Source organism: Aquarana catesbeiana, linkage group LG03 (genome assembly GCF_042186555.1).
Source record: "Aquarana catesbeiana isolate 2022-GZ linkage group LG03, ASM4218655v1, whole genome shotgun sequence".
In the NCBI taxonomy this organism is placed as follows: Eukaryota; Metazoa; Chordata; class Amphibia; order Anura; family Ranidae; genus Aquarana; species Aquarana catesbeiana.
Window position 1 is genome coordinate 415,492,701 of NC_133326.1, and position 16,836 is coordinate 415,509,536.

At 47.9% G+C, this 16,836-nt stretch overlaps 1 protein-coding gene across 3 annotated transcripts in view; it reads right to left on the reverse strand.

Moving 5' to 3' along the window:
* Nucleotides 1-16,836, reverse strand: part of KCNIP1 (potassium voltage-gated channel interacting protein 1) — a 586,554-nt gene that overhangs the window by 295,895 nt on the left and 273,823 nt on the right. For all 3 annotated transcript variants that reach the window (XM_073620736.1, XM_073620735.1, XM_073620737.1), the window contains one exon: nucleotides 463-533. In XM_073620736.1, coding sequence (XP_073476837.1) covers nucleotides 463-533 — 71 coding nt within the window. The remainder of the gene's footprint in view (nucleotides 1-462; nucleotides 534-16,836) is intronic.

Sequence of the window (16,836 nt, forward strand, 5' to 3'; positions counted from 1 at the left end):
CCCCTTAGGTTCCACAGTGAGTTTAACAAGCATGCTTTACTGCATATACACACTGATTTTGCTGTTGTGGGTTTAGTAACACTTTACCTCCTATCTTCGTATTTTTCATACTATTTTCTGCTGTTTTCCAGGGGTTGTATGCTCCTTTGGGGTAGCAACTGGGCTATTAGCGAATTTTTGTTTTTCCATAGTAAACTTTAGATGATTAAATGTATTTTAAATGCTATCCTAATGTGCATACAATTTTAATCCCTTCAAAAATATAATCTACATTCACATTTATATTTTTAGTGAAATGAAAGGTATACAGTACATAGCTGCAGAAGTACCTTTCATTAATTAATTTAAAAAAGAGGGCGTATTGTAGAATGAGTGCTAAATTGTACTTTTGTGCTTATATAACACCTAAACAACATTGCAATTGCACAGATATAAACTGGCCTAAATTAAAAATCCACTTACCTCAAATTTAACTGATCCAGACTGAGCTGCATCAAATGCATTGAAGAGATAATGTGCATACGTACTTGCATCTATTAAATAAAAATGCAACAATAATTTAGAATAAAATTAGCTGTTTGAGTTTCAAATAATTTCATCAGCTTTTAGTTAACATTAAAGTAGAATTCCAACTTAACCCTAACTAGTCTTAAAACAGTCCCCTCCTCCCTCCTAACACCTAATGTATGCTTACTAACCTGAATAAGATCTGTACACTTACCTATTTTTAGCCAGCTCAAGTTCTGTCACATGATCTCCCCTATGTCTGCGTGTGGAGCTGCAGGGGAGAGGAGGGAGTGCTCCAACAATGGCTAGTGAAGCCTGAACATCACCCATAGCCTTCAATAGGCCATCTGTTGTCTGCACTCCCTTTTGCCCTCTGCAGCCATACAGGCTGAGCTGGCTGAAAATAGATATATATACAGATCATATGCATATGTGTTAGGAGGGGGGAGGGGACAGTTTTAGGGTAGTTAGGGTTAAGCCCGGAATTCTGCTTTAATTATATACAGTTACAAAGAATATGATTCGTTATTAAACAGTGAGTGAAAAGATTCCATGTGACGTGTATAGGACATGGAATTGTTTCTTCATTTCCTCTCAATATATAACATGTGGGTTTTTCTTTTATATGAATGTATATGAGAACTAGCAAATTTGCACCTAAAATTCACCATGCATGTTAAAGTAGTTGTAAACCTCCGACATGAAAAATGAATAAAGTACACATCATTATAGTGTGTACTAACCTGAATCCAAAGCACTGAGTCTAGTACCTCTCTGATCTCTCCTCCCTCTGCTATCTACATGAAATACTCTTAATAGATTAAGTTAACACACAGTGGTGTACTAACTGGGGGGCGGGGGGGGGTCCGCCCCGGGTGCCACACATTGGGGGGTGTCAGGCAGCTCCCCCATCCTCCCCTGTATGAAACAGTAAGAGCAGGACGGGCTTGGTAGTGCAGCCGCGATGTGACATGCTGACAGTGCAGGGAGAGCTCAGGCGGACTGACCCATTGTCACAATGCTGTGCGTCTCACTCTCTGTTAAATTCTAACAGCCCAGGGAGTACAACTCCCCCACCCCTCCACAGACATGGAAGAGACTGCATCGGCTCTGCCCCCTCCCTCCTCTCTGTTTCTGTGTCCTGCCCATGCGCCGTGCAGCCCGTGTGCTGCATCTGAAAGGAATGTGGGGGCGGGAACATTTAAACAAGTATCCGCCGACGGAACTAGTGTGAGCAACCTGGGAACATCCAAGTGAGTTATCAGCACTGTCACTCTGCCCTCTCTCTCCCAAATCTCTTTCACTCCCCCTCTTTCCTCTGTTGTCCTCCAGCAGAGTCTTTCATTAACTCTATGCTAATAGTTGGCCCCATCATGTTTCTTTAGCCAGGATTTTCACTAGTGTGATCATAGACATTGCATCAGATTCGCACCGCATTGCTGTTCAAATCACATGTGATGTCTGTGCGATGCAAATTCAGCCATACAAACTGTATGGCTGAATTTGCCAGCCATACAAACTGTGTGGCTGAAATCGCATTTGCACCAAAATGGTGCAGGACCCTTTTTTTGGTCTGCACTGGAATTGGATTGGATGGGTGTTTGCACCTATGCAATCTGATTCCTGCACCATTTCACAGTTCTCACTGCGATCTGCAAACCGATCTGGGGGTATCATTAATTTTACATTGACACTCGTAGCAGTTTGCAAAGGGCAGCGTCAACGGCCGACAAGCAACATGCAATGCAGGAATCCGCACTGGAATCGTGCTGATTCCTGCATCACATATATGTGAACCAGGACTCAAGTGGGTTTACACTGATGCGCTGTGGTTCAGTTGCCTCAATTTTCACTACAGTCCCACAGACTTCTATTAGGTTACACATTTTTGCAACATTTTCTGAAAGCGCACTAAAATGTCCTCTGTACTGAATCTTTGGTGTGCTTTCAGAAAACACAGTAAAATTACACAAGCTAATTGAAGTCTGTGGGACTGCAGCTAAAAATGAGGATAAAATGCAGAAAAACTGCGTATACCCCAGCACTGCGACAAACTCCAGGACACCAGTGTGAATCCAAAGGCTTCAGGGTGCTGTGTAATGTAAAGGAGTCCAGGGGTGCAGGGGGTTTTGTAATGTAAAGAGGTCCAGAGGTGCAGGGTGCTGTGTAATGTAAAGGAGTCCAGAGGTGCAGGGTGCTGTGTAATGTAAAGGGGTCCAGAGGTGCAGGGTGCTGTGTAATGTAAAGGGGTCCAGAGGTGCAGGGGGTTTGTAATGTAAAGGGGTCCAGGATGTGCAGGGTGCTGTGTAATGTAAAGGAGTCCAGAGGTGCAGGGTGCTGTGTAATGTAAAGGGGTACAGAGGTGCAGGGTGCTGTGTAATGTAAAAGGGTCCAGAGGTGCAGGGTGATGTGTAATTTAAAGGAGTCCAGAGGTGCAGGGTGCTGTGTAAGGTAAAGGGGTCCAGAGGTTCAGGGGGTTGTGTAATGTAAAGGGGCCCAGAGGTGCAGGGTGCTGTGTAATGTAAAGGGGTCCAGAGGTGCAGGGGGTTTGTAATGTAAAGGGGTCCAGGATGTGCAGGGTGCTGTGTAATGTAAAGGAGTCCAGAGGTGCAGGGTGCTGTGTAATGTGAAGGGGTCCAGAGGTGCAGGGTGATGTGTAATTTAAAGGAGTCCAGAGGTGCAGGGTGCTGTGTAAGGTAAAGGGGTCCAGAGGTTCAGGGGGTTGTGTAATGTAAAGGGGCCCAGAGGTGCAGGGTGCTGTGTAATGTAAAGGGGTCCAGAGGTGCAGGGGGTTTGTAATGTAAAGGGGTCCAGGATGTGCAGGGTGCTGTGTAATGTAAAGGAGTCCAGAGGTGCAGGGTGCTGTGTAATGTAAAGGGGTCCAGAGGTGCAGGGTGCTGTGTAATGTAAAAGGGTCTAGAGGTGCAGGGTGATGTGTAATTTAAAGGAGCCCAGAGGTGCAGGGTGCTGTGTAATGTAAAGGGGTCCAGAGGTTCAGGGGGTTGTGTAATGTAAAGGGGTCCAGAGGTGCAGGGGGTTGTGTAATGTAAAGGGGTCCAGAGGTGCTGGGTGCTGTGTAATGTAAAGGGGTCCAGAGGTGCAGGGTGCTGTGTAATGTAAAGAAGTCCAGAGGTACAGGGTGCTGTGTAATGTAAAGGAGTTCAGAGGTGCAGGGTGCTGTGTCATGTAAAGGGGTCCTGAGGTGCAGGGGGTCATGTAATGTAAAGGGGTCCAGAGGTGCAGGGTGCTGTGTAATGTAAAGGGGTCCAGGAGTTGCAGAGGGTTTTGTAATGTAAAGGGGTCCTGAGGTGCAAGGGGTTGTGTAATGTAAAGGGGTACAGAGGTGCAGGGTGCTGTGTAATGTAAGAGGTCCAGAGGTGCAGGGTGCTGTGTAATGTAAAAGGGTCCAGAGGTGCAGGGTGCTGTGTAATGTAAAGGGGTCCAGAGATGCAGGGGGTTTGTAATGTAAAAGGGTCCAGAGGTGCAGGGGTTGTGTAATGTAAAGGGGTCTAGAGGTGCAGGGGTTGTGTAATGTAAAGGGGAGCTGTGTAATGAAAGGGGGCCAGTTGTGGAGCGGGGGTACAAAGTAGTAACAAAGAGATATTCGGGGATGCAGAGTAGGGATGAGCCGAACACCCCCCGGTTCGGTTCGCACCAGAACCTGCGAACGGACCGAAAGTTCGCACGAACGTTAGAACCCCATTGACGTCTATGGGACTCGAACGTTCGAAATCAAAAGTGCTCATTTTAAAGGCTAATTTGCATGGTATTGTCCTAAAAAGGGTTTGGGGACCCGGGTCCTACCCCAGGGGACATGTATCAATGCAAAAAAAACTTTTAAAAACGGACGTTTTTTCGGGAGCAGTGATTTTAATGATGCTTAAAGTAAAAAAAAAAAAAGTGAAATATTCCTTTAAATATCGTACCTGAGGGGTGTCTATAGTATGCCTGTAAAGTGACGCGTGTTTCCCGTGTTTAGAACAGTCCCTGCACCAAATGTCATTTTTAAAGGAAAAAATCTCATTTAAAACTGCTTGCGGGTTTAATGTAATGTCGGGTCCTGGCAATATGGATGAAAATCAGTGAGACAAACGGCATGGGTACCCCCCAGTCCATTACCAGGCCCTTTGGGTCTTGTATGGATATTAAGGGGAACCCCGCACCCAAATTAAAATAAGGAAAGGTGTGGGGCCACCAGGCCCTATATACTCTGAACAGCAGTATACAGGCTGTAGGTTTGTTGTTAAGTAGAATCTCTTTGTAATTTTGAACGGGTACATTTTTAACGTGTTTAGCTCCAGCCAAAAAATCTTTTTTAAGCTTTTTGGAAAACATAGGAAAGGGTTATCACCCCTGTGACATTTGTTTTGCTGTCTTTCCTCCTCTTCAGAAGATTTCACCTCACTTTTTGTCCCAATGGATTGGAAAGCATCAGTGGAAAGGAGAAATGTTTTTCCCATATTAACTCTTACAGGAGAGAATTTCCCTTCCTAGGGGTAGATTTCACTTCCTGTTGTCTCCTTCCGTTTGCAAGTAGGAGTTGTTTGTAAGTTAGTTGTTTGAAAGTAGGGTCCTGCCCTATATACTCAGCAGAAATTTGGGCCTTAGGTGTTGCTGTGGCCACAACACTGTAAGCCCTCACAGGGCTCTGCTGTGAAATATTAGATCAAGAATTGTAATTATATGCCCCTGTTGAACAGGAGCTGAAAAATTAGGCCTTAGGCACTGGTGCTGGTGCCACAACACTGCAACCCCTCACAGACACTCTAGTTGGAATGCAGGAAGGAGCCCTGCTGCAAAGTATTGCATCAAAAATTGTAATTACACGCCCCTGTTAAACAAGGGCTGAAAAATTGGGCCTTAGGCACTGGTGCTGGTGCCACAACACTGCAACCCCTCACAGACACTCTAGTTGGAATGCAGGAACGAGCCCTGCTGCAAAGTATTACATCAAAAATCGTAATTACACGCCCCTGTTAAACAGGGGCTGAAAAATTGTGCCTTAGGCACTGGTGGTGGCACCCAGAACCAAAAATGTTCTTACAAGCTATCAGCGTGATGATTGAGGAGGAAGAGGATAATTACTCAGGGATAGTCACTCAGCATCAGCATAGGCAGTCTTTGAAGGGATCTGAGATTTCAAAAAAAATTATTCGGTTACATCAGCATCAGGTGCTTGGTAGCTGGTGGTGATCCAAGACTCATTCATTTTTATGAAGGTCAGTCGATCGACCGAGTCAGTGGACAGACGCACCCTGTGATCGGTTACCACGCCTCCAGCAGCACTGAATGTGCGTTCCGAAAGAACGCTGGATGCAGGACAGGCCAGTAGCTCAATTGCATACTGTGCAAGCTCTGGCCAGTGATCCATCCTCAAGACCCAGTAACCCAGAGGATTTTCGGTGGGAAAGGTGTCCAAGTCTGATCTTGCCCCTAGGTATTCCTGCACCATGTAAAACAGACGCTGGCGATGGTTGCTGGAACCGATCATACCTTGGGGCTGCGGACCAAAAAATTGTCTGAACGCATCGGTCAGACGGCCACCTTCTCCACCGCTCCTTCTTTGACTGACCGAAGCCTCAGCAACACGTTGTCCAGAAACAGGAGTTTGTAACCTCCCAGTCTCTGGGAACGCGTTGCACAGACCTTTCTGCAAGGCCTCCCGAAGATGTTTCATCCTCTGCTCCCTCTGCGATGGCAAGATAAGGTCCGCAACCTTACCCTTGTAACGTGGATCAAGGAGGGTTGCCAGCCAGTATTGGTCCTTCTCCTTGATACCACGAATACGAGGATCCTTACGCAGGCTTTGCAGGATCAGGGAGGCCATGCAGCGTAGGTTTGCTGAGGCATTCGGTCCGGAGTCCTCTGGGTCACTAAGGACGACATGGTCCGCAGCCACCTCCTCCCAGCCACGTACAAGTCCATGTGTTTCTTGGGACTGATCCCTTAAAGACTGCTGCTGATGCTGAGTGCCAGGCTCCACCTCCATACTGACACAATCTTCCTCCTCCTCCTCCTTCTCTTCCTCCTCGTCCTCTTCCTGTGTGATCAGCGGGCACGCAGGAACACTGTCTGGATAAAGGGGGCCTTGAGAGCTAAGGAAGTCCTCCTCTTCCTGCCTCTGTTCTGCCTCAAGTGCCCTGTCCATTATTCCACGCAGCGTGTGCTCCAACAGGTGGACAAGGGGGACAGTGTCACTGATGCATGCACTGTCACTGCTCACCATCCTCGTGGCCTCCTCAAATGGTGACAGGACAGTGCATGCATCCCTGATCATGGCCCACTGGCGTGGGGAAAAAAAACAAGCTCCCCTGACCCTGTCCTGGTGCCATAGTCGCACAGGTACTCATTGATGGCCCTCTGCTGCGTGTGCAGCCGCTGCAGCATGGCCAACGTTGAGTTCCACCTGGTGGGCATGTCACAGATTAGGCGGTTCTTGGGCAGGTTAAACTCCTTTTGGAGGTTCGTCAGCCGAGCACTGGCATTATATGACCGGCGGAAATGCACACAGACTTTCCTGGCCTGCCTCAGGACATCCTGTAAGCCCGGGTACCTGCCCAAGAACCGCTGCACCACCAAGTTAAGGACGTGAGCCAAACAGGGCACATGGGTCATTTGTCCCTGTCGGAGGGCAGAGAGGAGGTTGGTGCCATTGTCGCAAACCACCATTCTTGCCTTAAGTTGGCGTGGCGTCAACCACCTCTGAACCTGCCCCTGCAGAGCTGACAGAACCTCTGCCCCAGTGTGGCTCCTGTCCCCCAAGCACACCAGCTCAAGCACCGCATGGCATCTTTTGGCCTGCGTACTTGCGTAGCCCCTTGAACGACTACGGAGCACCGCTGGTTCCGAGGAAGAGGCCATGGAGGAAGAAAAAGAGGAGGGGGTGGAGGAGAGAGGTGTGTCACAATCATTAGCATTTTGAAAGGGGGGTGGCGGAACAACCTCCAACACTACTGCACCTTGTCCTGCATCCTTCCCAGCTGCCAGCAGAGTCACCCAATGCGCCGTGAAACTTAGGTAACGTCCCTGTCCATGCCTGCTGGACCATGAGTCAGCGGTAATATGCACCTTACCGCTGACCGCCCTGTCCAGCGAGGCATGGACATTGCCTTCCACATGCTGGTAGAGAGCCGGAATCGCCTTCCGTGAGAAAAAGTGGCGTTTGGGTACCTGCCACTGAGGAACCGCACATTCCACAAACTCACGGAAGGGGGCAGAGTCTACCAACTGAAAAGGCAGCAGTTGAAGTGCTAGCAATTTTGCCAAGCTAGCATTCAACCGTTGGGCATGTGGATGGCTGGGAGCAAACTTCTTTCGGCGGTGCAGCAGCTGGGGCAGGGAAATTTGCCTGGTACAATCTGACGTCGGTGTACCAAAATCAGATTGCCCACAAGTACGTGGCTGTGACACACCTAATTCTACACCTTCATTCCTCTCAGTGCAGGTCTCAGAGAGGACTGAAGGTCTAGTGGGGTTGGAAATCTCAGCTGATGAGGAGCAAGCAGAGGTCCTCTTTGTTCTTTGGTGTGGGTCTTTTAGATACGCTTGCCAACGAACTGCATGGCAGGTCAACATATGTCTGGTCAAGCATGTGGTACCCAAGCGGGAGATGTTTTGGCCACGCGAGATACGCTTGAGACATATGTTGCAAATAGCAGCGGTGCGATCTGATGCACTCGTCTCAAAAAAGGCCCACACCAAAGAACTTTTTGAATAACGCGCAGAGACTGCAGCGCCCTGCACATGTGGAGCTTTGGGGTGTGATGCAGTCAATGTGCTGCCCTTAGGCTGGCCCCTGGAGGGCATCCTGCCTCGTTGGTGATGTGCCGCCTCCTCCTCCTCCTCCTCCTCCTCTCTCCTATCAGGCACCCACGTTGAGTCAGTGACCTCATCATCCCCTCCCTCCTCATCACTGGAGCAAACCTGGCAGTATGCTGCAGCAGGGGGAGCATGACTGCCAGATTGCTGTCCTTCTTGGGCACCCCCTCTGTCCGTGCTCGTGTTACTGCCTTCATCGAGCTCAGTATCATCATCAGAGCCTTCCAAACGCTGGGCATCCTCCTGGAGCATGTACCCAACACTGTGGTCAAACAGTTCGAGGGACTCCTCAGGAGGACATGGTGGGGCTAGGGAAGGAGTCACTGATGACATTGAGCCAAGGGAAGAGGCCGCTGCTTTGCCAGACAAAGTACCCTGGGCATGGGTGAGAGAGGATGAGGAGGATGAGGACGGCTTGGTCATCCACTCGACCAAGTCTTCCGCATGTTGCGGCTCAACATGGCCAGCTGCCGAAAAAAAGGCCAAGCGTGTCCCATGGCCACGTGCTGATGAGGATGCACCGTCTCCACGACCAGCACTAGACACAGAGCCTGCTTGCCCTCTCTTATTGGCTTGTGACTGTCTGCCTCTCCTTCTTGGCCTTCCAGACATACTAATGGCCTGTAGCTGCACTAAGCTGGGATATATATATATATATATATATATATATATATATATATATATATATATATATATGTACTGATACTGCAGCTAGCAAAATCAACTGCCTGCCTGTAGTATGAGAACACCACCAACCTTCTACAGGTAGCTTTAGCTGAACACTGTGAGGTGGACGCACCCCACTAACTTGTAGGTTTAGCTGAACACTGTGAGCAGGACGCACTGCACTAACTGTAAATAGTCTAGCTGCCTGACTGTGGTACTAATAGGATCAAAAGAACACCAGCAATTTTCTTTAAAATACTGTAACAAGACAAGCCTGCCTGTCAGTAAGAAGATAACAGGAACGGATCTAGCTGAACACTGTGAGCAGGACGCACCCCACTAGCTTGTAGGTTTAGCTGAACACTGTGAGCAGGACGCACTCCACTAGCTTGTAGGTTTAGCTGAACACTGTGAGGTGGACGCACCCCACTAACTTGTAGGTTTAGCTGAACACTGTGAGCAGGACGCACCCCACTAACTTGTAGGTTTAGCAGAACACTGTGAGCAGGACGCACTGCACTAACTGTAAATAGTCTAGCTGCCTGACTGTGGTACTAATAGGATCAAAAGAACACCAGCAATTTTCTTCAGGTAGCTGTATTTACTGTAACAAGACAAGCCTGCCTGTCAGTAAGAAGATAACAGGAACGGATCTAGCTGAACACTGTGAGCAGGACGCACCCCACTAGCTTGTAGGTTTAGCTGAACACTGTGAGGTGGACGCACCCCACTAACTTGTAGGTTTAGCTGAACACTGTGAGCAGGACGCACCCCACTAACTTGTAGGTTTAGCAGAACACTGTGAGCAGGACGCACTGCACTAACTGTAAATAGTCTAGCTGCCTGACTGTGGTACTAATAGGATGAAAAGAACACCAGCAATTTTCTTCAGGTAGCTGTATTTACTGTAACAAGACAAGCCTGCCTGTCAGTAAGAAGATAACAGAAACGGATCTAGCTGAACACTGTGAGCAGGACGCACCCCACTAGCTTGTAGGTTTAGCTGAACACTGTGAGGTGGACGCACCCCACTAACTTGTAGGTTTAGCTGAACACTGTGAGCAGGACGCACCCCACTAACTTGTAGGTTTAGCAGAACACTGTGAGCAGGACGCACTGCACTAACTGTAAATAGTCTAGCTGCCTGACTGTGGTACTAATAGGATCAAAAGAACACCAGCAATTTTCTTCAGGTAGCTGTATTTACTGTAACAAGACAAGCCTGCCTGTTAGTAAGAAGATAACAGAAACGGATCTAGCTGAACACTGTGAGCAGGACGCACCCCACTAGCTTGTAGGTTTAGCTGAACACTGTGAGGTGGACGCACCCCACTAACTTGTAGGTTTAGCTGAACACTGTGAGCAGGACGCACCCCACTTACTTGTAGGTTTAGCAGAACACTGTGGGCAGGACGCACTGCACTAACTGTAAATAGTCTAGCTGCCTGACTGTGGTACTAATAGGATCAAAAGAACACCAGTAATTTTCTTTAAAATACTGTAACAAGACAAGCCTGCCTGTCAGTAAGAAGATAACAGGAACGGATCTAGCTGAACACTGTGAGCAGGACGCACTGCACTAAATGTAAATAGTCTAGCTGCCTGACTGTGGTACTAATAGGATCAAAAGAACACCAGTAATTTTCTTCAAAATACTGTAACAAGACAAGCCTGCCTGTCAGTAGGAATATAACAGGAACGGATCTAGCTGAACACTGTGAGCAGGACGCACTGCACTAAATGTAAATAGTCTAGAAGATAACAGGAACGGATCTAGCTAAACTGAATACAGTGTATATATATATATATATATATATATATATGCAACACCTGGGATGCATATATATACACAATACACTTTAAGTGCAGCTAACTGACTGACTGTCCTGCCTAATCTAGCTAACTCAAATGAAATGACACTGTCTCTCTCTCTCTCTAAGCACACCGGAACACACTGCACAGGGCCGCCGTGCAGGCGGCCTTATATAGTGTGGGGCGTGTACTAAATCCCCTGAGCCATAATTGGCCAAAGCCTCCTTGGCTTTGGCCAATTATGGCTCTCTGTTAAGGCGGCGCTGTGATTGGCCAAGCATGCGGGTCATAGTGCATGCTTGGCCAATCATCAGCAAGCAATGCACTGCAATGCCGCAGTGAATTATGGGCCGTGACGCGCCCACGAATTTGGCGCGAACGGCCCATATCGTTCGCAATTCGGCGAACGATCGAACAGCCGATGTTCGAGTCGAACATGGGTTCGACTCGAACACGAAGCTCATCCCTAATGCAGAGGTATCACAGGTACCCGCGGGACACAGTGGGGTGTTTTTACATTTTAAAGTGGGGGGGTGCCAAATATAGGAGTCGCCCCAAGTGCCAAATGCTCTAGGTACGCCCGTTAACACAGCCTCCCAGAAAACAGCCCGCCCCTGCTCCAGCACATAGCAGAAGACTCATACTCTCAGCTTTATGTTACTCTGAGTCTTTTTTTGGGGGGAGGGGTGTCCCTCCCCTTCAATCAGCTATTACATTTCACAGAGCTGGATGCTCTAGCTTTTCAGTATGTGTAGCACTGTATTTTTGACTGCACTGCCGAACTGTAGATCAGCGCAGCGCAAGCTTCATCGGGGCAGGCAGAAGGAGCAGCGCCGTCAATGGGTCCTGCACCATTCCAGAGGTAACTGAATGTCATTGGCAGTGGCTGAGAAGGGGTCTTCATGAGCGGGAAGTCCGGGCAGATGAGGATGCTGGACACACTGTACGAGTCGGCGTGTAGCAGGAGGTGGATTTTCTGGCTGTCTGTGCGAGGGCAGGGGGGAGATCTACTGGAGGAGAGGAAGCTGGAGGGGAGGAAGATGAGTGGTTGGGAAGATAACTGTCAGCGCCAACACAGATGGCACCAGGTAAGGCTGACAATACTGCACAGCACAGAGGTGACAGGCACAGACAGCTTGCTCCGGAATCTGTTACATGCAGGATACCATTGATTGATAAAGAATAGATATCTCTGGGTCTAACAGGTGGTGTACTGGTGCTCAGGTGTTATAGGCAGCATGGTGGTGCCCAGGTGTTGCTGGCAGGATGGTGGTGCCCGGATGTTGCTGGCAACATAGTAGTGCCTGGGTTTTGCTGGCAACATGGCAGTGCCCAGGTTTTGCTGGCAACATGGCGGTGCCCGGGTATTGCTGGCAACATGGCGGTGCCCAGGTTTGCTCGCAACGTGGCGGTGTCTGGGGTTTGCTGGCAATGTGGTAGTGCCCGGGTTTGCTAGCAACATGGCGGTGCCCGGGGTATGCTGGCAACGTGGTGGTGCCCAGGGTTTGCTGGCAACGTGTTGGTGCCTGGGTTTTGCTGGCAACCTGGTGGTGCCTGGGGTTTGCTGGCAACATGGTGGTGACCGAGGTTTGCTGACAACATGGCGGTGTTGTATTCTTGTGCACCTTGGTAGGACTAGGTGATTCTGCAGGGAAGTCTAGTCCAGGGGAAGTTCATTCTGGAGGAGCTAGATACTGTTTGCTGCATGCACTGTGCTTTGGAGCACCAGTACCCCGCATTCGATCTAAGAGGAAAAGGTGGAGCCTAAAGAGGAAGGGGTGTGGTCTTGACAGGAAGTGGTGGGTCATATTTAAATTAGAGGGTACACAAGTTTAGCCAGGCCTAGAGCAGCACAAAACCTAAATACACCACTGAGTATGTGTGATGTCAGATACTTACTCCCTGCTTTCTGCTGCTGAGAGATGTTGTGTAAAATGTGTGTTTTAAAAGACTGCAGGGGACAGAGATTTGCAGATATATAGGTACAACTTATGTAGGAGGATTTGTTTCATCTCTGTGTATCCTCTGAGGCTTGTCACTTCAGTGGGTATATGTAAAGGTTTACAACTACTTTAAGCAAGTAATCCATGAAATTAAAAGTAATGAATGGTGCATTCTACACTGTACAGATTAACTAGTGGAGAAAATAATTATTTGATTTGTTTGCCCACTTACAAAGAAATAAAGGGTCTATAATTTTTAGCATAGGTGTATTTTAAATGATAGAGACAGAATATCAACCAAAAATCCAGAAAAAACACATGATACAAATGTTATAAATTGAGTTGAAGTTCAGTGAGTAAAATAAGTATTTGATCCCCAAGCAAAACATGACTTAGTGCTTGGTGGAGAAACCCTTGTTAGAAAGCACAGAGGTAAGACATTTCTTGTAGTAATTACCAGGTTTCAGGAGGGATTATGGTCCACTCTTCTTTGCAGATCGTCTCTAAATCCTTAAGGTTTCTTGGCTCATGGCAACTCAAAATTTCAGCTCCCTCCATAACTATCTATAGGATTAAGGTCCGGAGACTGGCTAGGCCACTCCATGACCTTAATGTGCTTCTTCTTGAGCCACTGCTTTGTTGCCTTTTGCGGTATGTTTTGGGTCATTGTCATGCTGGAAGACCCATCCACGACCCATCTTCAGTGTTCTGGCTAAAGGAAGAATGTTCTCATCCAAGATTTTACAATACATGGTCCCGTCCTTTGGCCTCTCAATGCGGCAAAGTCAGCCTGTACCTTTAGCAGAGAAACAGCCCCAAAGCATAATGTTTCCACCACCGTGGTTGACTATAGGGTTGGTGTTCTTAGGCTCATAATTTTTCTTCCTCCAAACACGGCGAGTTGCGGTAATGCCAAAGAGCTCAATTTTGGTCTCATCTGACCACAGCACTTTCTCCCAATCCTTCTCTGATTTATTTAGATGTTCATTGGCAAACTTCAGATGGGCCTGTAAATGTGCCTTCTTGAGGAGGGTGACCTTGCGTGCGCTGCAGGATTTCAATCCCTGGTGGCGTATTGTGTTACCAATGGTTTGTTTGGTGACTGTGGTCCCAACTCTCTTGAGATCATTCAAAAGTTTCTCCTGTGTAGTTTGGGCTGATCTCTCACTTTTCTTATGATCATCCTTACCCCATGAGGCAAAATCTTGCATGGTGCGCTAGACCGTGGGCGATTGATGGTTTTTTGTATTCCTTCCATTTGCGAATAATCGCTCCAACAGTTGTCTCCTTTTCACCAACCTTCTTGCTGATGGTCTTTTAGCCCATTCCAGCCTTGTGCAGGTCTACAATCTTGTCCCTGACATCCTTTGACAGTTCTTTGGTCTTGCCCATGATAGCGATGTTTGAATGGTAGAAAGCGATTCTGTGGACAGGTGTCTTTTATACCCATAACGAGTTGTCGTTAGGAGCACCTTCCTAATTTGACAGGATTAATCTGTGTACTACAAGAGCACATACTGTAGCCAGTCTGTTGGAGCCAGAATTATTGTTGGTTGGTAGGGAATAGGGATGGGTCGAACGTACCACTGTTCGGTTCACACCAGAACTTTCAAACACAGTGAAAAGTGCCCATTTTGAAGGCTTATATGCAAGTAATTGGGCATACAATGGTTATATGGGGTCCGGGTCCTGCCCTGAGGGACACGTATCAATAAAAAAAAGGTTTGTGAAAAACGTCATTTTTAAATGAGCAGTGATTTTTTGATTTTTAAAGTTAAAGCATAAAAATGAAAAATTCCTTCTAATATAGTGCCTGGGGGATCCCCTTAGTCTACCTGTAAATTGGCAGGTCTGTACCATGTCTAGAATCTGCTGCAGCAATAATTACATCTATAAAGTAAAAAAAAAAAATTTCCCTGCAAGCTGCCTTTATTTTGCTCAGCAACAGCTGGGGAGCCAGTGTGTATGATGAGGCCACGATGTAGTGCACTGGGAAAAGGATTAGAGATTTTTGGATACATTCTGGTGTCACTTTGACTTTGGATAGAAGTAAAGGGTGCGTAAAAATTGGTCTTTGGGTGCCACCGTAACCCTATAGAGGTACTCTTGATGAAAGCAAGAATTGGCCTTGCTGTAAAAAATTGCAATGATATGCACCTGTCAAATAGGTGCTGAAAAATTGGTCTTTGGGTGTTAATTGTGCCCACGAAACCTATACCAAAAACATTCTTCCAGATGAAATGATTGACTACCCTCAGAGCTAGGCAGCCTCGAAGTCCTGCAGAGATTCCACATCCCAAAAAGACTTAATCAGTGACATCAGCATCAGAGGCTTCATAGCTGGTAATCCAGGACTGATTCATTTTTATAAAAGTCAAATGGTCCACAGAGACTGTGGTCTATTCTCGTGACCCCTTAAGTCAGTGAATCGTCGGCTAGAAAGCTCTCCATCTCTGTTTTGGCCCCGAGGTAATCGCCCACCATGTGATGCAGACGCTGCTGATGGGATGTGGAAGCTGACAGCCCTGGGCGGCAAGGACTAAAAAAATTCTGAAATGCCTGACTCAGGCGGACGCCTTCTCCAACGTTCCTGTCTTGACCAACAGAAGTCTCAAAACTACGTTTTCCACGACACTGTAACCTACTGGAATCAGGAAAAACTTTCAATAAAATCCTCTTTAACGTGTCCTCAAGAGATTTTATCTTCTGCACTCTCTGTGGGGAGGGGATGAGTTCTGAGACCTTCCCCTTATAAGGGTGGTCAAGGAGGGTTGCCAACCAGTAATCATCCTTCTCCTTTATGCCACGTATTCTTGGGTCCTTTCACCGGCTTTGAAGCATAAGGTTGCCCATGCGCCTCAAATTTGCCAAGGCTTGAGAAGCAGACTCCTCGGGGTCACTCAGGATGACAGCATCAGGAACTTCCTCCTCCCAGCCCCGTACTACTTCCAAGGGTCCTGAGGTTGGAAAGCCATTGCTTACAGATTGACGCATGTCTTCCTCTTCTTTGAAGCCTATGAAAGTGCCAGAATCCTCCTCCTCATCCTCCCCCCCACTCTCCTCCTGTGTGTTCTGTGACATAGGAATGATGGTGTCTGGATATAGTGGGCCTTGAGAGGAAAGGAAGTCCTCCTCTTCCTCCTGCTGCTCTGCCTCCAGTGCCCTGTCCATAATGCCACGCAGAGTCTGCTCCAGCAGGAACACAACAGCGATTGTGTCACTGATGCATGCACTGTCACTGCTCACCATCCTTGTGACCTCCTCAAATGGTGACAATACAGCGCATGTATCCTTAATGATCAGCCACTGGCGTGGGAATAAAAAGCCAAGGCGGCCTGAGCCTGTCATCGTGCCGTACTGGCAGAGGTACTCATTGACGGCCCTCTGCTGCATGTATAGCCGCTGCAGCATTCCCAAAGTTGAGTTCCACCTGGTGGGCATGTAACAAATCAGGCGGGTTTATGTGCAGGTGGAATTCCTGCTGAATTTCAGCCTACCGAGCACTGGCTGTGTATGACCGCCTGAAATGGCTACAGACTCTTTTGGCTTGGTTTAGTACATCTTGCAACCCTGGGTACGTACTTAGGAAATGCTGGACCACCAAATTGAGGACATGTGCCAGGCATGGCACATGTTTCAACTTTCCCTGTCTAAGGCGGACAGGAGATTTAAGCCATTATCGGACACCACCATTCCTGACTCCAGGTGTGAACCACCTCTGGGCCTGTCCCTGCAGAGCTGCAAGAATCTCTGCTCCGGTGCTCTCGAGAAGACATTGCTGGAAGTGGCAGCAGACGAGCTCTTTTTCCGTTTATGGTTAACCACTCTGCTGAGAGTTTGACGTCCCACTACTGTGAATCAACCCATCCTATATCAAGGCCCCTGATGTTCCATCGCAGTGCTAATTTTCGGTCCTTTGGTGGCGGTCCGGAGCATTCAGTTTTAACAGCTTACTCTGACCCTCTGTAGTGGGGGGTCATGAGTCTCAACTCTTTTTCCATTTATGGTTAACCACTCTGCTGAGAGTTTGACGTCCCACTACTGTGAATCAACCCATCCTATATCAAGGTCCCTGATGTTCCATCGCAGT